The following is a 24,252-nucleotide window of genomic DNA, read 5'->3' on the forward strand; positions in this document are numbered from 1 at the left end:
TCGACCCCCTCGTTTCGCTTCTTTCCACCTCAGACGTCGTGCACAAGGTGTGAGGGGAGAGACCGGCTCCGGGCCAAATGACGAGACCCCCCCCCCCCCCCCCCTTTCCCTCCGTCGTTTATCCCCTCTTCTTCTCTTGCTCTTCCACCCCCCCACACCTCTCTGGGCATGTGGCGGCAGACAATAGCTCCATTGTGAGTCTCTCTCTCTCTCTCTCTCTCTCTCTCTCTCTCTCTCTCTCTCTCTCTCTCTCATTTATTTTCACATCTCTGGTCGAGGGAGTTCCATCTAATTTAGAACAGAACGCAGCGGAGGGAGAGGGAGGGAGGGAGACTCACAGAAGAGAAGGCTGAGAAAGAGAGAGGGAGAGAGTGGAGGAAGAGGTAAAGAAGGAATGGAGGAGGAGGAGGAGGAGAATGCGACAACAGGAAACATGGCAAAGTGGTTGAAAGAAGGGATGAAATTATCCCGCCCTCCCTCCCTCCGCCCAGTAGCACCGGTACCACCACACCGCCTCCCTGGTGATTAGCGGTCCGTCCGGTCAGCGGTTAGCTAAGCTGATCCCCTGAACTCCCACAGCGGTGCTCAATACGCGGTCCGGGGACGCCGCCGCTGGTCGCCACGGGGCCACCGAGCGGTCCGATAGGTAAAAAAAATAGGAATATTGTCATATAGAGATACAAATATAAGATTAACAAAATGTTTGGGATAGAAGTGTATGAATAAAGTATACTCATATTGTTTTCCAACTCTGCGTCTTTATGGTTTTACTAAAACATATCCAAAAGTAAAAACATTGAGGACTGTGCGTCAGTGTGGTTCTCTACTGACACCTAGAGGCCAACGGCGGGACTGCAACATAATTAAAGTGGGCCGGGGTGACAGACCCGGGTTGAATTGGAAGTCCAACCTGAGATTCATTTTGATTATTCATTTTAATTTAACGTCATTTAATTTGCTCCCCAGCAGGTCCCGTGAATAGCGGATACTTATTTGACGACGTTCTCCGAAGAAGGCCAGTCTACCTGTCTGATGGCCGTCTCTCCGATCTTGTCCGAGTGTTTCCGGATGCTCTCCAGGAAGTCCCGCAGGTGCATCATGGCCGTGTCCCTGATGTGCAGCCTCAGTTTGGGGATGTTGTCCGACATCAGGCGGCAGAAGCGGAAGTGAGCGGCGCGGGGGAGACAGGAGTGCTCCAGCTGCTCCAGGGTCCGCAGCGCCGGGTAGTACCTGCACATAGTGGGAATAATGATGATGATAATAATAACAATAATAATAATAATAATAATAATAATAACGATGATGATAACAATAATAATAGCAATAAAAACAATAATAATTAAAAATGTATTTAAAATAACAAAATTAAAAAAATAGCAACAAAATGTACTGTACAGCAAAAGTAAATTTGTGGTTGGTGAAAAAAAAAATAAAAATACAGAACATATTATATTTTCTGGATCTATCATATTTGAATCAAGCTTTACTTCGAGTTAACTAAATGGACAATGTCAAGTTTATTCCCCAAATTATTTTCTGTATTCACAGTAAATTGAATGGTTCATTTGCGTCGAACTCCTGGGAACTGAGAAGGCGCTTCTACACAACGAGCTTTGGGCTCCATCTAGTGGACGCTCTGAGGAACGGCAGGCGCTCGTGGAGTCCCTCTCATGAGGCTCACCTATTGATATTTATTTTCATCTCTCTCTCTCTCTCTCTCTCTCCGTTCTTTTCTTTCTTTTTAAATGTCTTTTCCGTCCTTTTGTCTCCGTTGTTTCTTTCTCTCCATCCTATTCCCTGTCTCGCTCCCCCCCCCCCTCTCCTTTTTACTCTGTCTCTCGAATTCCCTCCCTCTCTCCCCCAAACTCTCTCTCTCCAACCTGGAGCACCAGATACAAACATGTGGTTCTGGGCTTTCATAATAATAATAATAATAATAATAATAATAATAATAATATTTGTTTACACTTGCTCCTATGCGTGCGCAAGTAACAAAAAATCACTATGTCATGAAATATTGCCGTAAGCAGTTCTGGTGGAGCGCGGCACTCGGTGAAATGACTCATTAGGAGGATCATGACAACACTAGTCCGTCTGCTACCGTGCAGCGGCAACATGGGGTCCAGCCCGTGGGCACGCTGTTACGGGGAGAGGCTCAACGGTTCGGAACTGCGTGGTTTGATACCGCCGTACACCTAAAAACAGCGCACACCGTTACATCCAGTTGGAATCGCTCCTGGATCGCGCAGTGCGGACCCAAAACAAAGAGACGGTTCCTCTAAAGGTTCGAAGAAGTTCCCGCGGGCGGGGTTTTGCGAAATGCAAAAGGCCCGGTATTCCGGCTCGGGTTGCCCGTTCACGTGCAGAAACCGCTCTGCCGTCCACGGGTCACTGGATGCAAATGAGCTCCGGGAGACGAAGCTCGGACTTATGTCACGTCGGACGGAGACGATGTCACAACGTGCCCGCCCCTCAAACCAATCAAAACGTTCTACTTCCCGCGCTACTTCCGCGTTGTTCCGCAACAGTCTTTCAGTATTTTCTGCTCCTAACGTAGGCCGATATCCATCAAACTCCCACGACTGGAATATCCCGGTTCTAACGAGACCTCAGCCACGTCTGAGTGGACTGCGGTTGTCGTGTTTCAGACACTTTTAGCCCGGAAAAAAAGCAGAGAATATTAATAATTATAAAAATCAGAGCAAAAACAATCCGGTTTCAGCCCGATGATAATAATAATAATAATAATAATACAATAAAAAAAATAATAACATAAAAAATTAAAATATTAATAATAATAATAACACAAAAAAAAAAGATATTATTACAGTGGTACCTCGACTTACGACTGCATCTGCTTACGACTAATCCAAGATACGAGGAGCGATAGTCACGAAAATGTGTTGACTTGCAAATATATAATGATGATACCAGTAATAATTATAATAATAATAATGCCTTTGTGACACGGGGAAGTCAGCACCCGGTCCTCCAGGTTGGGGGTTGGGCGTGGGGTTAACAACCTCACCCTCTAAAAAAAAAGCATGTTACGGAAACGACGAGACGAAGCCATTCTGGTAAGGAGCAAATGGCGGGGGCTCGACGCCCAATGTTCTAGAAGGAACCGGAGGAACTAACGAACTAATGAACTAACTAACTAACTAACTAACTAACGACCGACTGCTCCAAGATACGACCCTGGAAATTTGCAGTCGGCAGTCAGTCAGCAGTCAGTCAGCAGTCAGTCAGCAGGCGACCTACATCGTGTGTGTGCACGTAGCTCGTGGCTTATTGATATTTTTTTCATATTTACTGCGTTTGTGCTGTGTATTTTGTTCATTTTCACCCTTCATGATTTCATAATTTATATGGGAAAAACTGCTTCGACATACGACTGTTTTAACATACGACCGTTCTTATAGAACCAATTACAGTCGTCAGTCGAGGTACCGCTGTAATATTATTATTAATAATAACAACAACAACAACAACAACAACAATAATAAAATATATAATAATAATAATAATAATCCTCATAATGAATTAAAAATTAAAATAATATTGATGTATATATATATAATCATAGTAATAATAATAATAAAATACTCAAAGTTGCCTTTGAACCCGACACGTCTCCTCTCTCACCTCTTGGCCGCCATCTGCTCCTGCAGCTTGCTGTACATCTCCAGGACTGCAGCACAACCAAACCAAACAGAGAAAGGGATTCTGGGAGATTCAACCAAAGAACAACCGTGTGCGTGTGTGCGTGTGTGTGTGTGTGTGTGTGTGTGTGTGTGTGTGTGTGTGCCTGTGCATACCTGGCAGGCAGTGCGTGAGCTTGTCGATGGTGCTCGCCATGTTCCTCTGCTGCACGCGGCACTGCCTCAGCTCGTCCATGGAGCCGAGCAGCTGATTGGCCGAGGAGGAGAGGGGGGGGGATCAGGGAAGTCACCAAAGGGAAGTCACCAAGCCCGTGGGCGCGGCCGCCCGCGCCGACGCCGCGAGGGAACGCTCGGTCCCCGATCGGTCCAGAGCGGCCGACGGGCGGGTCGGTCGGCCGTCTCTCAACCGCCTCCGCCCGCGCCGCGCCGCCCACATGCTATTGCTAACGCTAGCCGGCGGCGCCATCTGGTGGCGATGTATAGAAACCACAACGTGCGACTTTAGCGCGGCTATCACCTTACAAACAGCAAACAGTAGAGGAGACTTTTTTTTTTTGGAAATTGTGTCTTTTTTTTTTTTCTCGACACGATTTCTTGCATTTATATGGTTTTACTTTTGACATTTGCAGATTCTCTCCCCCACACACACACACACACACAAACACACACACACACACCGCTCCCTGGCATTTCAGCTCCAACTGCTCCGGTCTGAGAGAGCTGGACCTGAGCAACAATGATCTGCAGGGTTCAGGATGAAGCTGTGAGGTAAGTGCTGGAGGGAAGTTTCATTCCGCGGGATTTAAATGTGTATTTACCACAACACAGTCAATTAACCCCACGATATAATTTTTGAACCCAGAATCGCGGTTGTGGCGCCGCCGCCTGCGCGAGCCCCTCGTGTCGACTACGCACATTCTGGTATTTTTTTTTTTGTATTTTTGGAGCTTATAGAGCTTGCTGTGCGTCATCGCCGGGCGTCGCGACATCTCACCGCATGTATGCATGACCGTGTGTTTATGTATGTGACGAGTGACCTCTCCAGCTTGAACTCGTCGTTTTCGCCGTCTTACCCCTTTGCCGTCGTCCTGGAGGCGTCGGTTGGTCTCGGTCACCTGACTCTGGGGGGGGGGCAAGGGGAAAGGACCAATCAGAGAGCAGCTCAGTGGCTTCCGCATCGTTTTTGTTTTGTTTGGGATGAGGAAGTGAACGTTCAGGCTCCTGTGACCACGTCAAACAGGAGCATTGAGTCCATTTCAACTTGTCACGTCACAGGGAAAGAAACAAAAATATCTCTCTCTCCCCGTCTCCCAAACGCTCTCTCTCCCCCTGTCTCCCAAACACTCTCTCTCCCCCCTCTCCCAATGCTCCCCCCCCCCCCCTCTCCCAAACGCTCTCTCCCCCTGTCTCCCAAACGCTCTCTCTCCCCCCTCTACCAATGCTCTCTCCCCCCCCTCTCCCAAACGCTCTCTCTCCCCCTGTGTCCCAAACGCTCTCTCTCCCCCCTCTCCCAATGCTCCCCCCCCCTCTCCCAAACGCTCTCTCTCCCCCCTCTCCCAAACGCTCTCTCTCCCCCTGTGTCCCAACGCTCTCTCTCCTCCTGTGTCCCAAACGCTCTCTCTCTCGCCCCTCTCCCAAACGCTCTCTCTCCCCCTGTGTCCCAAACGCTCTCTCTCCCCCCTATCCCAATGCTCCCCCCCCCCCTCTCCCAAACGCTCTCTCTCCCCCCTCTCCCAAACGCTCTCTCTCCCCCTGTGTCCCAAACGCTCTCTCTCCTCCTGTGTCCCAAACGCTCTCTCTCTCGCCCCTCTCCCAAACGCTCTCTCTCCCCCTGTCTCCCCAACGCTCTCTCTCCCCCTGTCTCCCCAACGCTCTCTCCCCCTGTCTCCCCAACGCTCTCTCCCCGTCTCCACAACGCTCTCTCCCCCTGTCTCCCCAACGCTCTCTCCCCCTGTCTCCCAGACGCTCTCTCTCTCCCCCGTCTCCCTGACGCTCTCTCTCTCTCCCCCCTCTCCCAGACGCTCTCTCTCTCCCCCCTCTCCCAATGCTCTCTCTCTCTCTCCCCCGTCTCCCAATGCTCTCTCCCCCCTCTCCCAAACGCTCTCTCTCCCCCTGTCTCCCAAACGCTCTCTCTCCCCCTGTCTCCCAAACGCTCTCTCTCCCCCTGTCTCCCAACCGCTCTCTCTCCACCTGTCTCCCAACCGCTCTCTCTCCCCCTGTCTCCCAAAGTGCTCTCTCCCCCTGTGTCCCAAACGCTCTCTCTCCCCCTGTGTCCCAAACGCTCTCTCCCCCCTCTCCCAAATGCTCTCTCTCCCCCCTCTCACAAACACTCTCTCTCCCCCCTCTCACAAACGCTCTCTCTCCCCCGTCTCCCAAACGCTCTCTTTCCCCTCTCCCAAACGCTCTCTCACCCCCTGTGTCCCAAACGCTCTCTCTCTCCCCTCTCCCAAACGCTCTCTCTCCCCCCTCTCCCAAACGCTCTCTCTCTCTCCTCTCCCAAACCCTCTCTCTCCCTCCTCTCCCAAACCCTCCCTCTCCCTGTCTCCCAAACGCTCTCTCTCTCCCCTCTCTCTCCCCTCTCCCAAACGCTCTCTCTCCCCCTGTGTCCCAAACGCTCTCTCTCTCCCCTCTCCCAAACGCTCTCTCTCTCCCCTCTCCCAAACGCTCTCTCTCTCCCCTCTCCCAAATACCTCTCTCTCCCCTCTCCCAAACCCGCTCTCTCCCTGTCTCCCAAACGCTCTCTCTCTCCCCTCTCCCAAACCCTCTCCCAAACCCTCTCTCTCCCCCCTCTCCCAAACCCTCTCCCTCCCCCTGTCTCCCCAACGCTCTCTCCCCCTGTCTCCCCAACGCTCTCTCCCCGTCTCCCCAACGCTCTCTCCCCCTGTCTCCCCAACACTCTCTCCCCCTGTCTCCCCAACGCTCTCTCTCCCCCTGTCTCCCCAACGCTCTCTCTCCCCCTGTCTCCCAATGCTCTCTGTTCCCCCTGTCTCCCAAATTCTCTCTCCCCGTCTCCCAGACGCTCTCTCTCTCTCCCCCCCTCTCACAATGCTCTCTCTCTCTCTCCCCCGTCTCCCAATGCTCTCTCTCCCCCTGTCTCCCCAACGCTCTCTCCCCCTGTCTCCCCAACGCTCTCTCCCCCTGTCTCCCCAGCGCTCTCTCACCCTGTCTCCCCAGCGCTCTCTCACCCTGTCTCCCCAACGCTCTCTCAACCTGTCTCCCCAACGCTCTCTCACCCTGTCTCCCAGACGCTCTCTCCCCCTGTCTCCCAGACGCTCTCTCCCCCTGTCTCCCAGACGCTCTCTCTCTCCCCCGTCTCCCTGACGCTCTCTCTCTCTCCCCCCTCTCCCAGACGCTCTCTCTCTCCCCCTGTCTCCCAAATTCTCTCTCCCCCGTCTCCCAATGCTCTCTCTCCCCCTGTCTCCCCCGTCTCCCAATGCTCTCTCTCCCCCTGTCTCCCCAACGCTCTCTCACCCTGTCTCCCCAACGCTCTCTCACCCTGTCTCCCCAACGCTCTCTCTCCCCTCTCCCAAACGCTCTCTCTCCCCTCTCCCAAACGCTCTCTCTCTCCTCTCCCAACCGCTCTCTCTCCCCCTGTCTCCCAACCGCTCTCTCTCCCCCTGTCTCCCAACCGCTCTCTCTCCCCCTGTCTCCCAACCGCTCTCTCTCCCCCTGTCTCCCAACCGCTCTCTCTCCCCCTGTCTCCCAACCGCTCTCTCTCCCCCTGTCTCCCAACCGCTCTCTCTCCCCCTGTCTCCCAACCGCTCTCTCTCCCCCTGTCTCCCAACCGCTCTCTCTCCCCCTGTCTCCCAACCGCTCTCTCTCCCCCTGTCTCCCAACCGCTATCTCTCCCCCTGTCTCCCAACCGCTATCTCTCCCCCTGTCTCCCAACCGCTATCTCTCCCCCTGTCTCCCAACCGCTCTCTCTCCCCCTGTCTCCCAACCGCTCTCTCTCCCCCTGTCTCCCAACCGCTCTCTCTCCCCCTGTCTCCCAAAGTGCTCTCTCCCCCTGTGTCCCAAACGCTCTCTCCCCCCTCTCCCAAACGCTCTCTCCCCCCTCTCCCAAACGCTCTCTCTCCCCCGTCTCCCAAACGCTCTCTCTCCCCTGTGTCCGCCAAACGCTCTCTCTCCCCCGTCTCCCAAACGCTCTCTCTCCCCCTGTGTCCCAAACGCTCTCTCTCTCCCCTCTCCCAAACCCTCTCTCTCCCTGTCTCCCAAACGCTCTCTCTCTCTCCCCTCTCCCAAACCCTCTCTCTCCCCCCTCTCCCAAACCCTCTCTCTCCCCCCTCTCCCAAACCCTCTCTCTCCCCCCTCTCCCAAACCCTCTCTCTCCCCCCTCTCCAAAACCCGCTCTCTCCCCCTGTCTCCCCAACGCTCTCTCCCCCTGTCTCCCCAACGCTCTCTCCCCCTGTCTCCCCAACGCTCTCTCCCCCTGTCTCCCCAACGCTCTCTCCCCCTGTCTCCCCAACGCTCTTTCCCCCTGTCTCCCCAACGCTCTTTCCCCCTGTCTCCCCAACGCTCTCTCCCCCTGTCTCCCCAACGCTCTCTCTCCCCCTGTCTCCCCAACGCTCTCTCCCCCTGTCTCCCCAACGCTCTCTCTCCCCCTGTCTCCCCAAGGCTCTCTCTCCCCCTGTCTCCCCAAGGCTCTCTCTCCCCCTGTCTCCCCAACGCTCTCTCTCCCCCTGTCTCCCAGACGCTCTCTCTCTCTCCCCCTCTCCCAATGCTCTCTCTCTCTCTCCCCCGTCTCCCAATGCTCTCTCCCCCCTCTCCCAAACGCTCTCTCTCCCCCTCTGTCGCAAACGCTCTCTCCCCCCCTGTCTCCCAAACGCTCTCTCCCGCCCCTCTCCCAAACGCTCTCTCCCCCCCCTCTCCCAAACGCTCTCTCCCCCCCCTCTCCCAAACGCTCTCTCTCCCCTCTCCCAAACCCTCTCTCTCCCTGTCTCCCAAACGCCCTCCTCCCATCTCCCAAATGCCCACTCCCCCCTCCCCCAAGATCGCTCTCTCTCCCCCCTCTCCCAAACCCTCTCTCTCTCCCCTCTCCCAAACCCTCTCTCTCCCCTCTCCCAAACCCTCTCTCTCCCCTCTCCCAAACCCGCTCTCTCCCTGTCTCCCAAACGCTCTCTCTCTCCCCTCTCCCAAACCCTCTCCCCCCCCCCCCCCCTCTCCCAAACCCTCTCCCAAACCCTCTCCCCAACGCTCTCTCCCCCTGTCTCCCCAACGCTCTCTCCCCCTGTCTTCCCAACGCTCTCTCCCCCTGTCTCCCAAATGCTCTCTCTCCCCCTGTCTCCCAACCGCTCTCTCTCCACCTGTCTCCCAACCGCTCTCTCTCCCCCTGTCTCCCAAAGTGCTCTCTCCCCCTGTGTCCCAAACGCTCTCTCTCCCCCTGTGTCCCAAACGCTCTCTCCCCCCTCTCCCAAATGCTCTCTCTCCCCCCTCTCACAAACACTCTCTCTCCCCCCTCTCACAAACGCTCTCTCTCCCCCGTCTCCCAAACGCTCTCTTTCCCCTCTCCCAAACGCTCTCTCTCCCCCTGTGTCCCAAACGCTCTCTCTCTCCCCTCTCCCAAACGCTCTCTCTCTCCCCTCTCCCAAACGCTCTCTCTCTCTCCTCTCCCAAACCCTCTCTCTCCCTCCTCTCCCAAACCCTCCCTCTCCCTGTCTCCCAAACGCTCTCTCTCTCCCCTCTCTCTCCCCTCTCCCAAACGCTCTCTCTCCCCCTGTGTCCCAAACGCTCTCTCTCTCCCCTCTCCCAAACGCTCTCTCTCTCCCCTCTCCCAAACGCTCTCTCTCTCCCCTCTCCCAAATACCTCTCTCTCCCCTCTCCCAAACCCGCTCTCTCCCTGTCTCCCAAACGCTCTCTCTCTCCCCTCTCCCAAACCCTCTCCCAAACCCTCTCTCTCCCCCCCTCTCCCAAACCCTCTCCCTCCCCCTGTCTCCCCAACGCTCTCTCCCCCTGTCTCCCCAACGCTCTCTCCCCGTCTCCCCAACGCTCTCTCCCCCTGTCTCCCCAACACTCTCTCCCCCTGTCTCCCCAACGCTCTCTCTCCCCCTGTCTCCCCAACGCTCTCTCTCCCCCTGTCTCCCAATGCTCTCTGTTCCCCCTGTCTCCCAAATTCTCTCCCCCTGTCTCCCAGACGCTCTCTCTCTCTCCCCCCTCTCACAATGCTCTCTCTCTCTCTCTCCCCCGTCTCCCAATGCTCTCTCTCCCCCTGTCTCCCCAACGCTCTCTCCCCCTGTCTCCCCAACGCTCTCTCACCCTGTCTCCCCAACGCTCTCTCACCCTGTCTCCCCAACGCTCTCTCACCCTGTCTCCCCAACGCTCTCTCCCCCTGTCTCCCAGACGCTCTCTCTCTCTCCCCCCTCTCCCTGACGCTCTCTCTCTCTCTCCCCCTGTCTCCCAACCGCTCTCTCTCCCCCTGTCTCCCAACCGCTCTCTCTCCCCCTGTCTCCCAACCGCTCTCTCTCCCCCTGTCTCCCAACCGCTCTCTCTCCCCCTGTCTCCCAACCGCTCTCTCTCCCCCTGTCTCCCAACCGCTCTCTCTCCCCCTGTCTCCCAACCGCTCTCTCTCCCCCTGTCTCCCAACCGCTCTCTCTCCCCCTGTCTCCCAACCGCTCTCTCTCCCCCTGTCTCCCAACCGCTCTCTCTCCCCCTGTCTCCCAAAGTGCTCTCTCTCCCCCTGTCTCCCAAAGTGCTCTCTCCCCCTGTGTCCCAAACGCTCTCTCCCCCCTCTCCCAAACGCTCTCTCCCCCCTCTCCCAAACGCTCTCTCTCCCCCGTCTCCCAAACGCTCTCTCTCCCCTGTGTCCGCCAAACGCTCTCTCTCCCCCGTCTCCCAAACGCTCTCTCTCCCCCTGTGTCCCAAACGCTCTCTCTCTCCCCTCTCCCAAACCCTCTCTCTCCCTGTCTCCCAAACGCTCTCTCTCTCTCCTCTCCCAAACGCTCTCTCTCTCCCCTCTCCCAAACCCTCTCTCTCTCCCCTCTCCCAAACCCTCTCTCTCCCCCCTCTCCCAAACCCTCTCTCTCCCCCCTCTCCCAAACCCTCTCTCTCCCCCCTCTCCCAAACCCTCTCTCTCCCCCCTCTCCCAAACCCTCTCTCTCCCCCCTCTCCCAAACCCTCTCTCTCCCCCCTCTCCAAAACCCGCTCTTTCCCCCTGTCTCCCCAACGCTCTCTCCCCCTGTCTCCCCAACGCTCTCTCCCCCTGTCTCCCCAACGCTCTCTCCCCCTGTCTCCCCAACGCTCTCTCCCCCTGTCTCCCCAACGCTCTCTCCCCCTGTCTCCCCAACGCTCTCTCCCCCTGTCTCCCCAACGCTCTCTCCCCCTGTCTCCCCAACGCTCTCTCTCCCCCTGTCTCCCCAACGCTCTCTCTCCCCCTGTCTCCCCAACGCTCTCTCCCCCTGTCTCCCCAACGCTCTCTCTCCCCCTGTCTCCCCAAGAATCTCTCTCCCCCTGTCTCCCCAACGCTCTCTCTCCCCCTGTCTCCCAGACGCTCTCTCTCTCTCCCCCTCTCCCAATGCTCTCTCCCTCTCTCCCCCGTCTCCCAATGCTCTCTCCCCCCTCTCCCAAACGCTCTCTCTCCCCCTCTGTCGCAAACGCTCTCTCCCCCCCTGTCTCCCAAACGCTCTCTCTCGCCCCTCTCCCAAACGCTCTCTCCCCCCCTCTCCCAAACGCTCTCTCCCCCCCCTCTCCCAAACGCTCTCTCCCCCCCCTCTCCCAAACGCTCTCTCCCCCCCCTCTCCCAAACGCTCTCTCTCCCCTCTCCCAAACCCTCTCTCTCCCTGTCTCCCAAACGCCCTCCTCCCATCTCCCAAATGCCCACTCCCCCCTCCCCCAAGATCGCTCTCTCTCCCCCCTCTCCCAAACCCTCTCTCTCTCCCCTCTCCCAAACCCTCTCTCTCCCCTCTCCCAAACCCGCTCTCTCCCTGTCTCCCAAACGCTCTCTCTCTCCCCCTCTCCCAAACCCTCTCCCCCCCCCCCCCTCTTCCAAACCCCCCCCCCCCTCTCCCAAACCCTCTCCCCCCCCTCTCCCAAACCCTCTCCCCAACGCTCTCTCCCCCTGTCTCCCCAACGCTCTCTCCCCCTGTCTCCCCAACGCTCTCTCCCCCTGTCTCCCCAACGCTCTCTCCCCCTGTCTTCCCAACGCTCTCTCCCCCTGTCTTCCCAACGCTCTCTCCCCCTGTGTCCCAAACGCTCTCTCTCCCCCTGTCTCCCCAACGCTCTCTCTCCCCCTGTCTCCCCAACGCTCTCTCTCCCCCTGTCTCCCCAATGCTCTCTCTCCCCCTGTCTCCCCAATGCTCTCTCTCCCCCTGTGTCCCAAACGCTCTCTCTCCCCCCTCTCACAAACGCTCTCTCCCCCTGTCTCCCAAACACTCTCTCTCCCCCTGTCTCCCAAACGCTCTCTCTCCCCCTGTGTCCCAAACGCTCTCCCGCCCCTCTCCCAAACACTCTCTCTCCCCCTGTCTCCCCAACGCTCTCTCTCCCCCTGTGTCCCAACCGCTCTCTCGCCCCTCTCCCAAACGCTCTCTCTCCCCCTGTGTCCCAAACGCTCTCTCGCCCCTCTCCCAAACGCTCTCTCTCTCCCCTCTCCCAAACCCTCTCTCTCCCTGTCTCCCAAACTCTCTCTCTCCCTGTCTCCCAAACGCTCTCTCTCCCCCCTCTCCCAAATGCTCTCTCTCCCCCTGTCTCCCAAACCCTCTCTCTCTCCCCCTGTCTCCCCAACGCTCTCTCTCCCCCTGTCTCCCCAACGCTCTCTCTCCCCCCTCTCACAAACGCTCTCTCTCCCCCTGTCTCCCAAACCCTCTCTCTCTCCCTGTCTCCCAAACCCTCTCTCTCTCCCCCTGTCTCCCCAACGCTCTCTCTCCCCCCTGTCTCCCAAACGCTCTCTCTCCCCCTCTCCCAAACCCTCTCTCTCTCCCTGTCTCCCAAACCCTCTCTCTCTCCCCCTGTCTCCCCAACGCTCTCTCTCCCCCTCTCACAATTGCTCTCTCTCCCCCTGTCTCCCAAACCCTCTCTCTCTCTCCCTGTCTCCCAAACCCTCTCTCTCTCTCCCTGTCTCCCAAACCCTCTCTCTCTCCCCCTGTCTCCCCAACGCTTTCTCTCCCCCCTGTCTCCCAAACGCTCTCTTCCCCCCTGTCTCCCAAACGCTCTCTCTTCCCCCCTGTCTCCCAAACGCTCTCTCTTCCCCCTGTCTCCCAAACGCTCTCTCTCCCCCCTGTCTCCCAAACGCTCTCTCTCCCCCCTGTCTCCCAAACCCTCTCTCTCCCCCCTGTGTCCCAAACGCTCTCTCGCCCCTCTCCCAAACGCTCTCTCTCCCTGTCTCCCAAACCCTCTCTCTCCCTGTCTCCCAAACCCTCTCTCTCCCTGTCTCCCAAACTCTCTCTCTCCCTGTCTCCCAAACCCTCTCTCTCCCCCCTGTCTCCCAAACCCTCTCCCTCCCCCCTGTCTCCCAAACCCTCTCTCTCTCCCCTGTCTCCCAAACCCTCTCTCTCTCCCCCTGTCTCCCAAACGCTCTCTCTCCCCCCTGTCTCCCAAACGCTCTCTCTCCCCCCTGTCTCCCAAACGCTCTCTCTCCCCCCTGTCTCCCAAACGCTCTCTCTCCCCCCTGTCTCCCAAACGCTCTCTCTCCCCCCTGTCTCCCAAACGTCTCTCTCCCCCCTGTCTCCCAAACGCTCTCTCTCCCCCCTGTCTCCCAAACGCTCTCTCTCCCCCCTGTCTCCCAAACGCTCTCTCTCCCCCCTGTCTCCCAAACGCTCTCTCTCCCCCCTGTCTCCCAAACGCTCTCTCTCCCCCCTGTCTCCCAAACGCTCTCTCTCCCCCCTGTCTCCCAAACCCTCTCTCTCCCCCCTGTCTCCCAAACGCTCTCGCTCCCCCCTGTCTCCCAAACCCTCTCTCTCGCCCCTCTCCCAAACGCTCTCTCTCGCCCCTCTCCCAAACGCTCTCTCTCTCCCCTCTCCCAAACCCTCTCTCTCCCTGTCTCCCAAACTCTCTCTCTCCCTGTCTCCCAAACCCTCTCTCTCCCCCCTGTCTCCCAAACCCTCTCTCTCCCCCCTGTCTCCCAAACCCTCTCCCTCCCCCCTGTCTCCCAAACCCTCTCTCTCTCCCCCTGTCTCCCAAACGCTCTCTCTCCCCCCTGTCTCCCAAACGCTCTCTCTCCCCCCTGTCTCCCAAACGCTCTCTCTCCCCCCTGTCTCCCAAACGCTCTCTCTCCCCCCTGTCTCCCAAACGCTCTCTCTCCCCCCTGTCTCCCAAACGCTCTCTCTCCCCCCTGTCTCCCAAACGCTCTCTCTCCCCCCTGTCTCCCAAACGCTCTCTCTCCCCCCTGTCTCCCAAACGCTCTCTCTCCCCCCTGTCTCCCAAACGCCCTCTCTCCCCCCTGTCTCCCAAACGCTCTCTCTCCCCCCTGTCTCCCAAACGCTCTCTCTCCCCCCTGTCTCCCAAACGCTCTCTCTCCCCCCTGTCTCCCAAACGCTCTCTCTCCCCCCTGTCTCCCAAACCCTCTCTCTCCCCCCTGTCTCCCAAACCCTCTCTCTCCCCCCTGTCTCCCAAAGCCTCTCTCTCCCCCCTGTCTCCCAAAGCCTCTCTCTCCCCCCTGTCTCCCAAAGCCTCTCTCTCCCCCTGTCTCCCAAAGCCTCTTTCCCCCCTGTCTCCCAAACCCTCTCTCTCCCCCCTGTCTCCCAAACCCTCTCTCTCCCCCCTGTCTCCCAAACCCTCTCTTTCCCCCCTGTCTCCCAAACCCTCTCTCTCCCCCCCTGTCTCCCAAACCCTCTCTCTCCCCCCCTGTCTCCCAAACGCTCTCTCCCCCCTCTACCAATATTCTCTCCCAAACGCTCTCTCTCCCCCTGTCTCCCAAACGCTCTCTCTCCCCCTGTCTCCCAAACGCTCTCTCCCCCTGTCTCCCAAAGGCTCTCTCTCCCCCTGTCTCCCAAAGGCTCTCTCTCCCCCTGTCTCCCAAAGGCTCTCTCTCCCCCTGTCTCCCAAAGGCTCTCTCTCCCCCTGTCTCCCAAAGCCTCTTTCCCCCCTGTCTCCCAAACCCTCTCTCTCCCCCGTCTCCCAAACCCTCTCTCTCCCAAACCCTCTCTCTCCCCCCTGTCTCCCAAACCCTCTCTCTCCCCCCTGTCTCCCAAACCCTCTCTCTCCCCCCGTCTCCCAAACCCTCTCTCTCCCCCCCTGTCTCCCAAACCCTCTCTCTCCCCCCCTGTCTCCCAAACCCTCTCTCTCCCCCCCTGTCTCCCAAACCCTCTCTCTCCCCCCGTCTCCCAAACCCTCTCTCTCCCCCCGTCTCCCAAACCCTCTCTCTCCCCCCCCTGTCTCCCAAACCCTCTCTCTCCCCCCCTGTCTCCCAAACCCTCTCTCTCCCCCCGTCTCCCAAACCCTCTCTCTCCCCCCGTCTCCCAAACCCTCTCTCTCTCCCCCCGTCTCCCAAACCCTCTCTCTCCCCCTGTCTCCCAAATGCTCTCTCCCCTCTCCCAAACGCTCTCTCCCCCCTCTCCCAATATTCTCTCCCAAGCTCTCTCTCCCCCTGCTCTCAAACCCTCTCTCTCCCCCCTCTCCCAAACGCTCTCTCCCCCCCTCTCCCAATATTCTCTCCCAAGCTCTCTCTCCCCCTGCTCCCAATATTCTCTCTCAAGCTCTCTCCCCCCTCTCACAAACGCTCTCCCCGTCTCCCAAATGCTCTCTCCCCCCTCTCCCAAATGCTCTCTCCCCCCTCTCCCAAACGCTCTCTCCCCCCTCTCCCAAACGCTCTCTCCCCCCTCTCCCAAACGCTCTCTCCCCCCTCTCCAAACGCTCTCTCCCCCCTCTCCCAAATGCTCTCTCCCCCCTCTCCCAATATTCTCTCCCAAGCTCTCTCTCCCCCTGCTCCCAAACACTCTCTCTCCCCCCTCTCACAAACACTCTTCCCCTCTCCCAAACGCTCTCTCCCCCCTCTCCCAAACGCTCTCTCCCCTCTCTCCCAAACGCTCTCTCCCCTCTCTCCCAAACGCTCTCTCACCTCTCCCAAACGCTCTCTCACCTCTCCCAAACTCTCTCTCCCCTCTCCTGCAAACAGTCTCTCTCCCCCTCCCCAATGCCCCCCCCTCTCCCAAACTCTCTCTCCCCTCTCCTGCAAACAGTCTCTCTCCCCCCTCCCCAATGCCCCCCCCCTCTCCCAAACACTCTCTCCCCTCTCTCCCCAAACACACTCTGTTCCCCCTCTCCCAAACACACTCTGTTCCCCCTCTCCCAAGCGCTCTCTCCCCCCTCCCAAGCACCCCCCTCTCCCAAGCGCTCTCTCCCCCCTCTCCCAAGCGCTCTCTGTTCCCCCTCTCCCAAGCGCTCTCTGTTCCCCCTCTCCCAAGCGCCCTCTCTCCCCCCTCTCCCAAGCACCCTCTCTCCCCCCTCTCCCAAGCACCCTCTCTCCCCCCTCTCCCAAACACCCTCTCTCCCCCCTCTCCCAAACGCCCTCTCTCCCCCTCTCCCAAACGCTCTCTCTCCCCCCCTCTCCCAAACGCTCTCTCTCCCCCTGTCTCCCAAACGCTCTCTCTCCCCCTGTCTCCCAAACGCTCCCTATCCCCCCTCTCCCAGACTCACCCTCCCTCCCTCACCTTGAGCTTCTGTGCCTCCCCTCGCACTTTGAGCAGCTCGGTGATGGAGTCGACGAAGCCCTGGAAGTGGTGGTTGCACATCTTCTCAATCTCCCTGTCGTGGTTCCTGATCCTCCCATCCAGCTTGTCCATGAAGAGGCGTGCTCCTCCCCATCATACACAGAGCTGGGGAGGGTGAGACGCAATCAGAGAAGAAGAATACAAATAGAAAAAAGAAAATGCGATATGCAATAAACCTGAGGATGACCTGAAAAACTGCCAATGTATAATAAAGCTTTAGGATACAATCACACGTCACTCATTTGAATTGAATTTAAAAAGGGAAAGCGAGAGGGACAGAGAGAGACGGAAAAGGAGGGGGAAGAGAGGAAAACAAACATTTTAGGATATGGTGTTATTTTATTAAATTCTGTCGTTCTTTTATTCCTATAAATTTTTCCCATTATTATTTTTTTTGTAAACATTGTTATTCTTGAAGTGTGAGTCAGTCTGTCCTCGAGTAGAAAATAATTCCAGTGTGCGTTCCAACACACACACACACACACACACACACACCTGAGTGCACGGCCACCCTTCCTCCTGTTGACAAGGAAATGCCCGACTTGTACAATAGAGCGTCTGACGCCACCAAGGACACACACACACACACACACACACACACACACACACAGACACAGACAGACACACACACACACTATTTATAAGTCTCTTTCAGGGTACAGAGGTCCTCAGAGCGTCTTCTATACACAAACACAGATAAAAACAAAGAAAGCAAACATCTTTATAAAACTGCAGTTTGTGTGTGCGTGTGTGTGTGTGTGTTTCACAATGACTGATTTTTACTAGTAACCAAGTTTTTCATCACAGTAGTAGACTAGTCTAGTCTAGTCTTTTATCGAATATGTAAGAAAGCCGCAGAGAGAGGAGTTCCTGGCCATCTCAGAACCCAGCTGCCATCGGCCTGACGACGGTTTCGCTTTTTATGAACTTGTTTTTGTATTCACCACTTAAAAATCCGGAGACGTCGTCTCTCAACTCCATCTCCATTCTCGCGTCTCAAGTTGCTAATCAAACGGTAAACAATGAAGGGCACGCGGAAGCGGAAGCCTCGGCCTGGACATCCGCTGGCGACACCGCAACCCCGGAAATATTACCAATTGTATTCTGTAAATTAAATTAATCAAGAGAACACAGCTGAATGAAAATATACATATAAATATATATTTAAAAAATATATTTTACTTATACAATAATTATTGTAAATCTGGTGACATTGACGACAAAAAAAAAAAAAAAAAAAAAAAAAAAATAAGGTTGTCCACGACTTGTCGACAGCTGCCAACAACGCAGACTAGTTGTCATAGTAGTCAACTAGTCTGTGAGACCCCTAGTGTGTGTGTGTGTGTGTGTGTGTTATGTGTTTTAGAGGGTTATGTGTTTTAGAGGACACTTCAAGTCCTTTTGGGGGCAAGTTGCTGACTATGACAGCTGGCTAAACAAGGACCTGGCCTACATTACACACACACACACACACACACACACACACACACACACTCTCCGAAAACTGTGTGTGTGTGTGTGTGTGTGTGTGTGTGTGTGTGTGTGTGTGTGTGTGTGTGTGTGTGTGTGTGTGGTGACTCAGCAGGGCGTGTGCGGTCTTGTGCTCTCTCGTCACCCAAACACTCAAACAAATGCACAAAATGACAAATGTTAAAAGACCGCCTCCAAGGACACAACCACAACAGAAGAAGACAGAAGAGCTTTGCAAGAAGAGAGGAGAGCAGCAGAGGAGAAATCACCACTAAGTAGAGAAACCCTCCCTGGCCAAAATGTCCTGGCTTCTCAAAAATTTTGGGGAATCAGCCTGCGTTTTTTAACCATTTGAGCATTTGAAATGGTTAAAAAACACAGGCTGGTCCTCAGGAATCGTCAGGCTCTGTGTGTGGTGTGTTGTATCGGCCCTTTCTCAACCAAATTGCGACTAAAATAACAATAACAACCAACAGATGAAGTGGAGCGAGACATCACAATAACAAAAGATAACCACATGAAAATGATTTTCGGTGGCGTTTCCGAGGAGAGTCTGTTGAACTTCTACGGGGTTTTCAAGGCCGCTTAGTATCCCATAATTGCTACACAGTAGCGCAAGTCAAAGTAAGTAAGTGGGCAGAGCTTCGGCCCTCGGACGTCACTTGCGATACCGTGGCTGGGTCCATGTCCGCAAACGCCCAGAGGCATGCACACACCCCTTTTTGCACACATACACACACCCTTGCCGAGTTGCATACACACACCCACACTTCCTGAAAAGTTTCCCCCTGGCAGTTGGAGATTATCTACATTATCTCCCCACACACACACCCACACACACACACCCACACACACCCACACACACCCACACACACACTTTGATTAGCCGTCGGCTAAGAGAACTAGCTGCCATCAACCCACAGGTTGTTGCTTCAGTGACTTTGAAATGTGTTTGGCCCTGAAGTGCAACATTAAAATATATATTTGAAAGTTAATAAAGTCACACGGTGTGAAAAGAAAGAGCAGAAAGCCCCTGCACTGCGGCCAATGCTGCACGACTAATGGTACAAATCAATATTATGACTGATCAAGCCATCTGGAGAGCTTTCTTCCTTCGGAGGGTGCACTAAATCGTATGCCGTCAACTGAACTGCAGCAATAAAATCGAGGATACAAATAAAGGACACTGACACCACACGACACCTGCGGTCATGGATTTAAAATGTAAGAATCCCTATAAAACCCTACGAAGTGCCACGGGGTCCCGGGTTTGATTCCCGCCCGGTGGGTTCTCTCCCGGTGAGGGGCCTTCCTGTGTGGAGTGTGCGTGTTCTCCCCGTGCTCACGTGGGGTTTCCCCCACGCAACTTTGGCCAGGACCCCCACCCAAAAACATGCACACCCGCTGTGCCCGTCAGCCGCCCAGAGGAAGGACAAGCCGGGATGGGTTCAATGCAGAGAACAAGATTCACCGTCAACAATTTAAAGCACGCGTGTGTCTTTGTGTGTGCGTGTGTGCATGTGTGCATGTGTGCGTGGGTGTGTGTCCGTGTTTCTGTTATCCGGTAAATTACTGTTTTTCGCCCGGGAAAATCTGTTGAAGTCGGACACATTTAAATTTAAATCCCCTCTCGTTCACAATTTTAATTAGTGCTGGGCAATAAAACGATAACTATATATATATTTTTTCCTCAATGTCGAAATAAAAAACGCGATCGTCCCGAGGAATTCTGCGCTCGGCACGTTGCAACAGAAAGCCGATGGGTTTTTGTCGATATGGAAATAACAAAAATAATAATGGCAGACAGGTTGCGCTTGCGCGCTGCGCGCGCGCACGCACGCACGCACGCACGCACGCACGCACGCACGCACGCACGCACGCACGCACGCACGCACGCACGCACGCACGCACACACGCACACACGCACACACGCACGCACACACGCACACACACACACACACACACACACACACACACACACACACACACACACACACACACACAAGAACTCTGATAAAACCTGCCTATCAAGTGTTTTTAAGCTCAATAAACACAGGCGCAATTCTTTTCTAACAGAAACTCTGGCGGGTGTGTGTGTGTGTGTGTGTGTGTGTGTGTGTGTGTGTGTGTGTGTGTGTGTGTGTGTGTGTGTGTGTGTTTGGCCGTCCCAGCATGCGTGCATGTATTGTGGTGTGTGCCGTGTTACAAAAAATGTATCTGATAAAGACATAACCAGAGGTAGAGCGACAGGTCCAGAACCCTCTATAGGCAACACCACAGGTAGAGCGACAGTATCTCTGATGTTACCTATAGAGTCTATAGGTAACGCCACAGGTAGAGCGACAGGTCCAGAACCCTCTATAGGTAACGCCACAGGTAGAGCAACAGGTCCAGAACCCTCTATAGGTTACACCAGAGGTAGAGCGACAGGTCCAGAACCCTCTATAGGTAACGCCACAGGTAGAGCAACAGGTCCAGAACCCTCTATAGGTTACACCAGAGGTAGAGCGACAGGTCCAGAACCCTCTATAGGAAACACCAGAGGTAGAGTGACAGGTCCAGAACCCTCTAAAGGTAACACCAGAGATAGAGCGACAGGTCCAGAACCCTCTATAGGTAACACCAGAGGTAGAGCGACGGGTCTAGAACGCTCTAGAGGCAACACCGGAGGTACAGAACCCTTGGAGGCTTCGTTGATATGAGCAAACAGAACCAGACGCAGGGCGGTCGACTGGATCGGGTCCTCACAGGTAGAACCCGAGTTACGCTGCCGTCATGGAGTGGAATGTTGCAGCCCCGCCCGGGCCTGCTCAGGCATCCAGCCACTCCACAAAACACAGACGCGGGACCCGGTCTCTAAACGTCAGAGCACTTCAGCACGACAGTGAGGACGCAACACCGCGGAGAATCGAACCGCGACGACCATGTTCTCGGCCTCGATAGCATCAGGAAAAAAAAAAAAAAAAAAAAAAAACAAACAAACCCAAACGTTTGTGCGGCGCGAGTGAAGCACATTGTTTTCCCTGAAAAAAAAGGGAGTCGTCTGCATCACGTTGTCAAGGTCCCGCTATAAGTCAACAGTTGGAAATGGTGTCCGACATGTTCACCGACACAACGACTGACACACCACCCCACGGTCTAATCCATGACTCTGGGTGAAGTCGTTTGAGGTCCGTGGACCTTGGATATCATGGTTTTTTTCCTCCATTAAAAGACGTCACGGGTTTCTATTTGTTAAAAACAAAAGCGGGGGAAAAAAACCCACCACGTATTAAAGCCCTTCTTTCCTGGAATAATACCCGGGACATCTTCCGGTTCGGTATCACGCCGATAATCCGACACCGGTGGCGCTGCGTCGCCGTGACAACGCTGAATCTGGAAGTCGGCGATATTTCTGCAACGTGAGGAGAGTCGGGAGACCCCCTGAGGATCGCTGAGCGCTGAGGAACGGTGTCACATGGAATCGAACCGGGGACCACGTCAGAAAGCGACAGCGGCGGCGTCCCGCGAGTTGCCAGCCCTGCATCTAAACCGTCGCCGGGAACTGGAGCGACGATCCCCGTTCAAGCATCGTCCGTATTTACACCATTCCCACTTGTTTCGGCATTTCTGACCTTTTCAGTAAATCGACGCGCCGGGAAAAACTCACCTTCCTCGCTTGGGGGTTTCGAAACGCACGGAGGTGCACCGCGCTCGGAGCGCGCGCCGCGAGACGTTTGACGCGGGCCGGAATACGGTCGCGCAGGGCGACGGCGCAACCATTCATTTTGAGGCCCGCCCAAGGCCGAAACCTTCAATCTGCTCAGAGAACAAACGTTTTTTTTTTTTGGGGGGGGGGGGGGGGGGGGGGGGTTCCACCAAGTTGTCTACTTTTTTTTTTTTTTGCATTGACTGTATTCTAAGAACGAACACACACACGCACACGCAGACACACACACACACACACACACACTTACTTATTTGAGGCTATAAATTATACTCTTTCAATCTGACCTCCGCACTGAATTCACTGTTCCAAATATAAAGCAGGCATTTTAATTATGCTCCAACTGTGTGTTTCTGAAGTGTATGTTTCTGTTGTGTGTGTGTGTGTGTGTGGTGGGGAACGTGAAACACAGAGGTATGAGACCGTGCGACTGGAATCAGCCTCCACACAGTGGTGAGTATGAACTGTATTACAGACAGACAGGGTCCAGCTTACTTCCTTGAACCAGGACTCACACACACGCACACGCACGTCTAGCTGGGTTATGAGGACACCTGGAAAAACCTTTAACAACAGTATTGGAACATTTTGGAACCATGCAAGTAAACCAGAAAAGATGTTTATTAAATATACTTTTTTTTTATTATTTTAAACTAGATGTCCTCATAATGAGTGTGTGTTTAGGTGCATTTATTATTCATCACACACACCTAACAGCAGGAGGTGTCACACAAAGCTGTCAAGTTATATAGCAAATGGCTTCTATGAGGACCTGAACACACACACACAACTCACACACACACACACGCCTTTCTGTGTTTATTCACATCATGTCTTCTTTGGACAATGAAACAGTGTTGTCTCTTCATTAATCGTCATCACTGTACACCAACACAGTTCCTATTTGTAAATTCTCTCACACACACACACACACACACACACACACACACACACACACATATATATATATATATATATATATATACACATACATACATACATACATACATACACACACACACACAAATAGATACACAGACACAAACAGAAACACACACACGGCCAAAAACTAGACTACAGATACACACACACAAACAGATACACACGCACACACACAAACAGATACACACACAAAAACAGATACACACACAAAAACAGATACACACACACACACAAAAACAGATACACACACAAAAACAGATACACACACAAAAACAGATACACACAAACACACACACACACACACACACAAACAAACAGAAACACACACACGGCCTAAAACTAGTAATTCATCAGTCACCAGTGTAAACAACACAGTAACATCAGCTGATCTGGTTCTACTTTCCCTCTGAGACCATTTAAATAAACACAAACTTTCCTGGGAAACACTTCACTGCTGCTGCCACGGTGCTTTGCGGGGGGAAAGTTGACCTGTTCTCTCGGAAAGTCACCCAGGCAGGCAATGCCAGCGGCGTCGTCTCCAGCCCCAAGCCCCAGAGAAGGGCTGCGGGGCCGGGGAGCTCGGGCCGCAGTGACCGGCATGACAAGTAGCTAGCCCTGGAGTTAGCTCCGAGTTAGCATTAAGTTAGCACACACACACACACACACACACACACACACAGACACACACACACACCTCGACCGGCTGGGCGTGATGCTGCGTTAAAGTCCCGTGGGAAAATAACACTCAATCAAATCAACAGTTTGGGAGCGCTGGACTCGGAGGTGGAAGTGACCAAACCTCGTTTTTAACAGCGAGATGCTCGTGTGCTTTGTGGAAACATTGGGTTCTGAAATTTTTTATTATTATTATTATTATTATTATTACCTGTTACAACTACTTTTCACATTCTATTAAAAGATATCAAAGAACAGCACAAGGGGTTTCATGTGCTTCACACACCTGTGTGTGTGTGTGTGTGTGTGTGTGTGTGTGTGTGTGTGTGTGTGTGTGTGTGTGTGTGTGTGTATATCTGTCTGCGTGCGAGTATGTGTATAAATCTGTGGTGTGTATGTGTGTTTTGTGCGTGACACACCCCCACTCCCCATGTCTTCCATAATAATAAGCACAGCTTTACGCTATGTGACGTTTGTAGTGCTTAACAGGATATTGCTGTGCAGTGGGATTATGTCAATATAATATGTATACATATATATACATATACATATAAAGTTCGCCGGGGCAGAATATATTTTGGGCTTTAGAAAAAAAATAAAGTAATATCGCCGACTTGAAAGTGCCGTGAAGAGAGTATTTTCCAAACTTGGGGAGCCGTGGCTCCCCACCCCTTCCGCGGGATTTGAACGCAGCACACCGGGCTGGTCGAGAAGCCCGACGGTGTCAGTTGAAAACAGGCGCGGGACGCGACGGGTGGAGCCGCTCCCCGGCCCCGTCGTCCCGGGACTCACCGGAGGGTCGGACCGATGCAGTTGGTGTCGGTGCTCTCGATCTCCCGCAGGATTCGTTCGTGCTCGGCGGCGGTCTCCAAGCTCGACATCCTTCCCGCATGTTCCGCGGAACCGGACTGAGCTGCGTAGCGGAGCGGAGCCTCCGGTGGATCCCGGGGAGGCTCGGTCAGCTAGGCCCCGGCAGCCCGGGCGGGCGGAGTCTCCTTAGTTCTGCTCCTTAGTTTTTTTATCTCGATTGTAAATTGTAAATTTATAATATTTTTTTATGTTGCACTTTGCTGATACAAAATGCAACATAAATATATCTGATAGTTTCGGGTATCTCTTTTCTATTTGTTTGTTATATTTGTATTTTTGTTATGTTTTTAGG

The 24,252-nt window shown here is 54.4% G+C and overlaps 1 protein-coding gene across 1 annotated transcript in view; it reads right to left on the bottom strand.

Moving 5' to 3' along the window:
* exoc6b (exocyst complex component 6B) overlaps nucleotides 1-23,971 on the bottom strand; it is a gene marked incomplete at its 5' end in the record, with an annotated part of 84,796 nt that extends 60,825 nt beyond the window's left edge. Inside the window, 7 exon segments of the mRNA XM_080023334.1 lie at nucleotides 1,026-1,230; nucleotides 3,646-3,691; nucleotides 3,819-3,909; nucleotides 4,736-4,783; nucleotides 16,238-16,377; nucleotides 16,380-16,402; nucleotides 23,883-23,971. Of these exon segments, the coding sequence (XP_079879460.1) occupies nucleotides 1,026-1,230; nucleotides 3,646-3,691; nucleotides 3,819-3,909; nucleotides 4,736-4,783; nucleotides 16,238-16,377; nucleotides 16,380-16,402; nucleotides 23,883-23,971 (642 nt within the window).
* Between the last annotated feature and the right edge of the window lie 281 nt (nucleotides 23,972-24,252).

Source organism: Zeus faber, assembly GCF_960531495.2.
Source record: "Zeus faber genome assembly, chromosome: 22".
Lineage (NCBI taxonomy): Eukaryota > Metazoa > Chordata > Actinopteri > Zeiformes > Zeidae > Zeus > Zeus faber.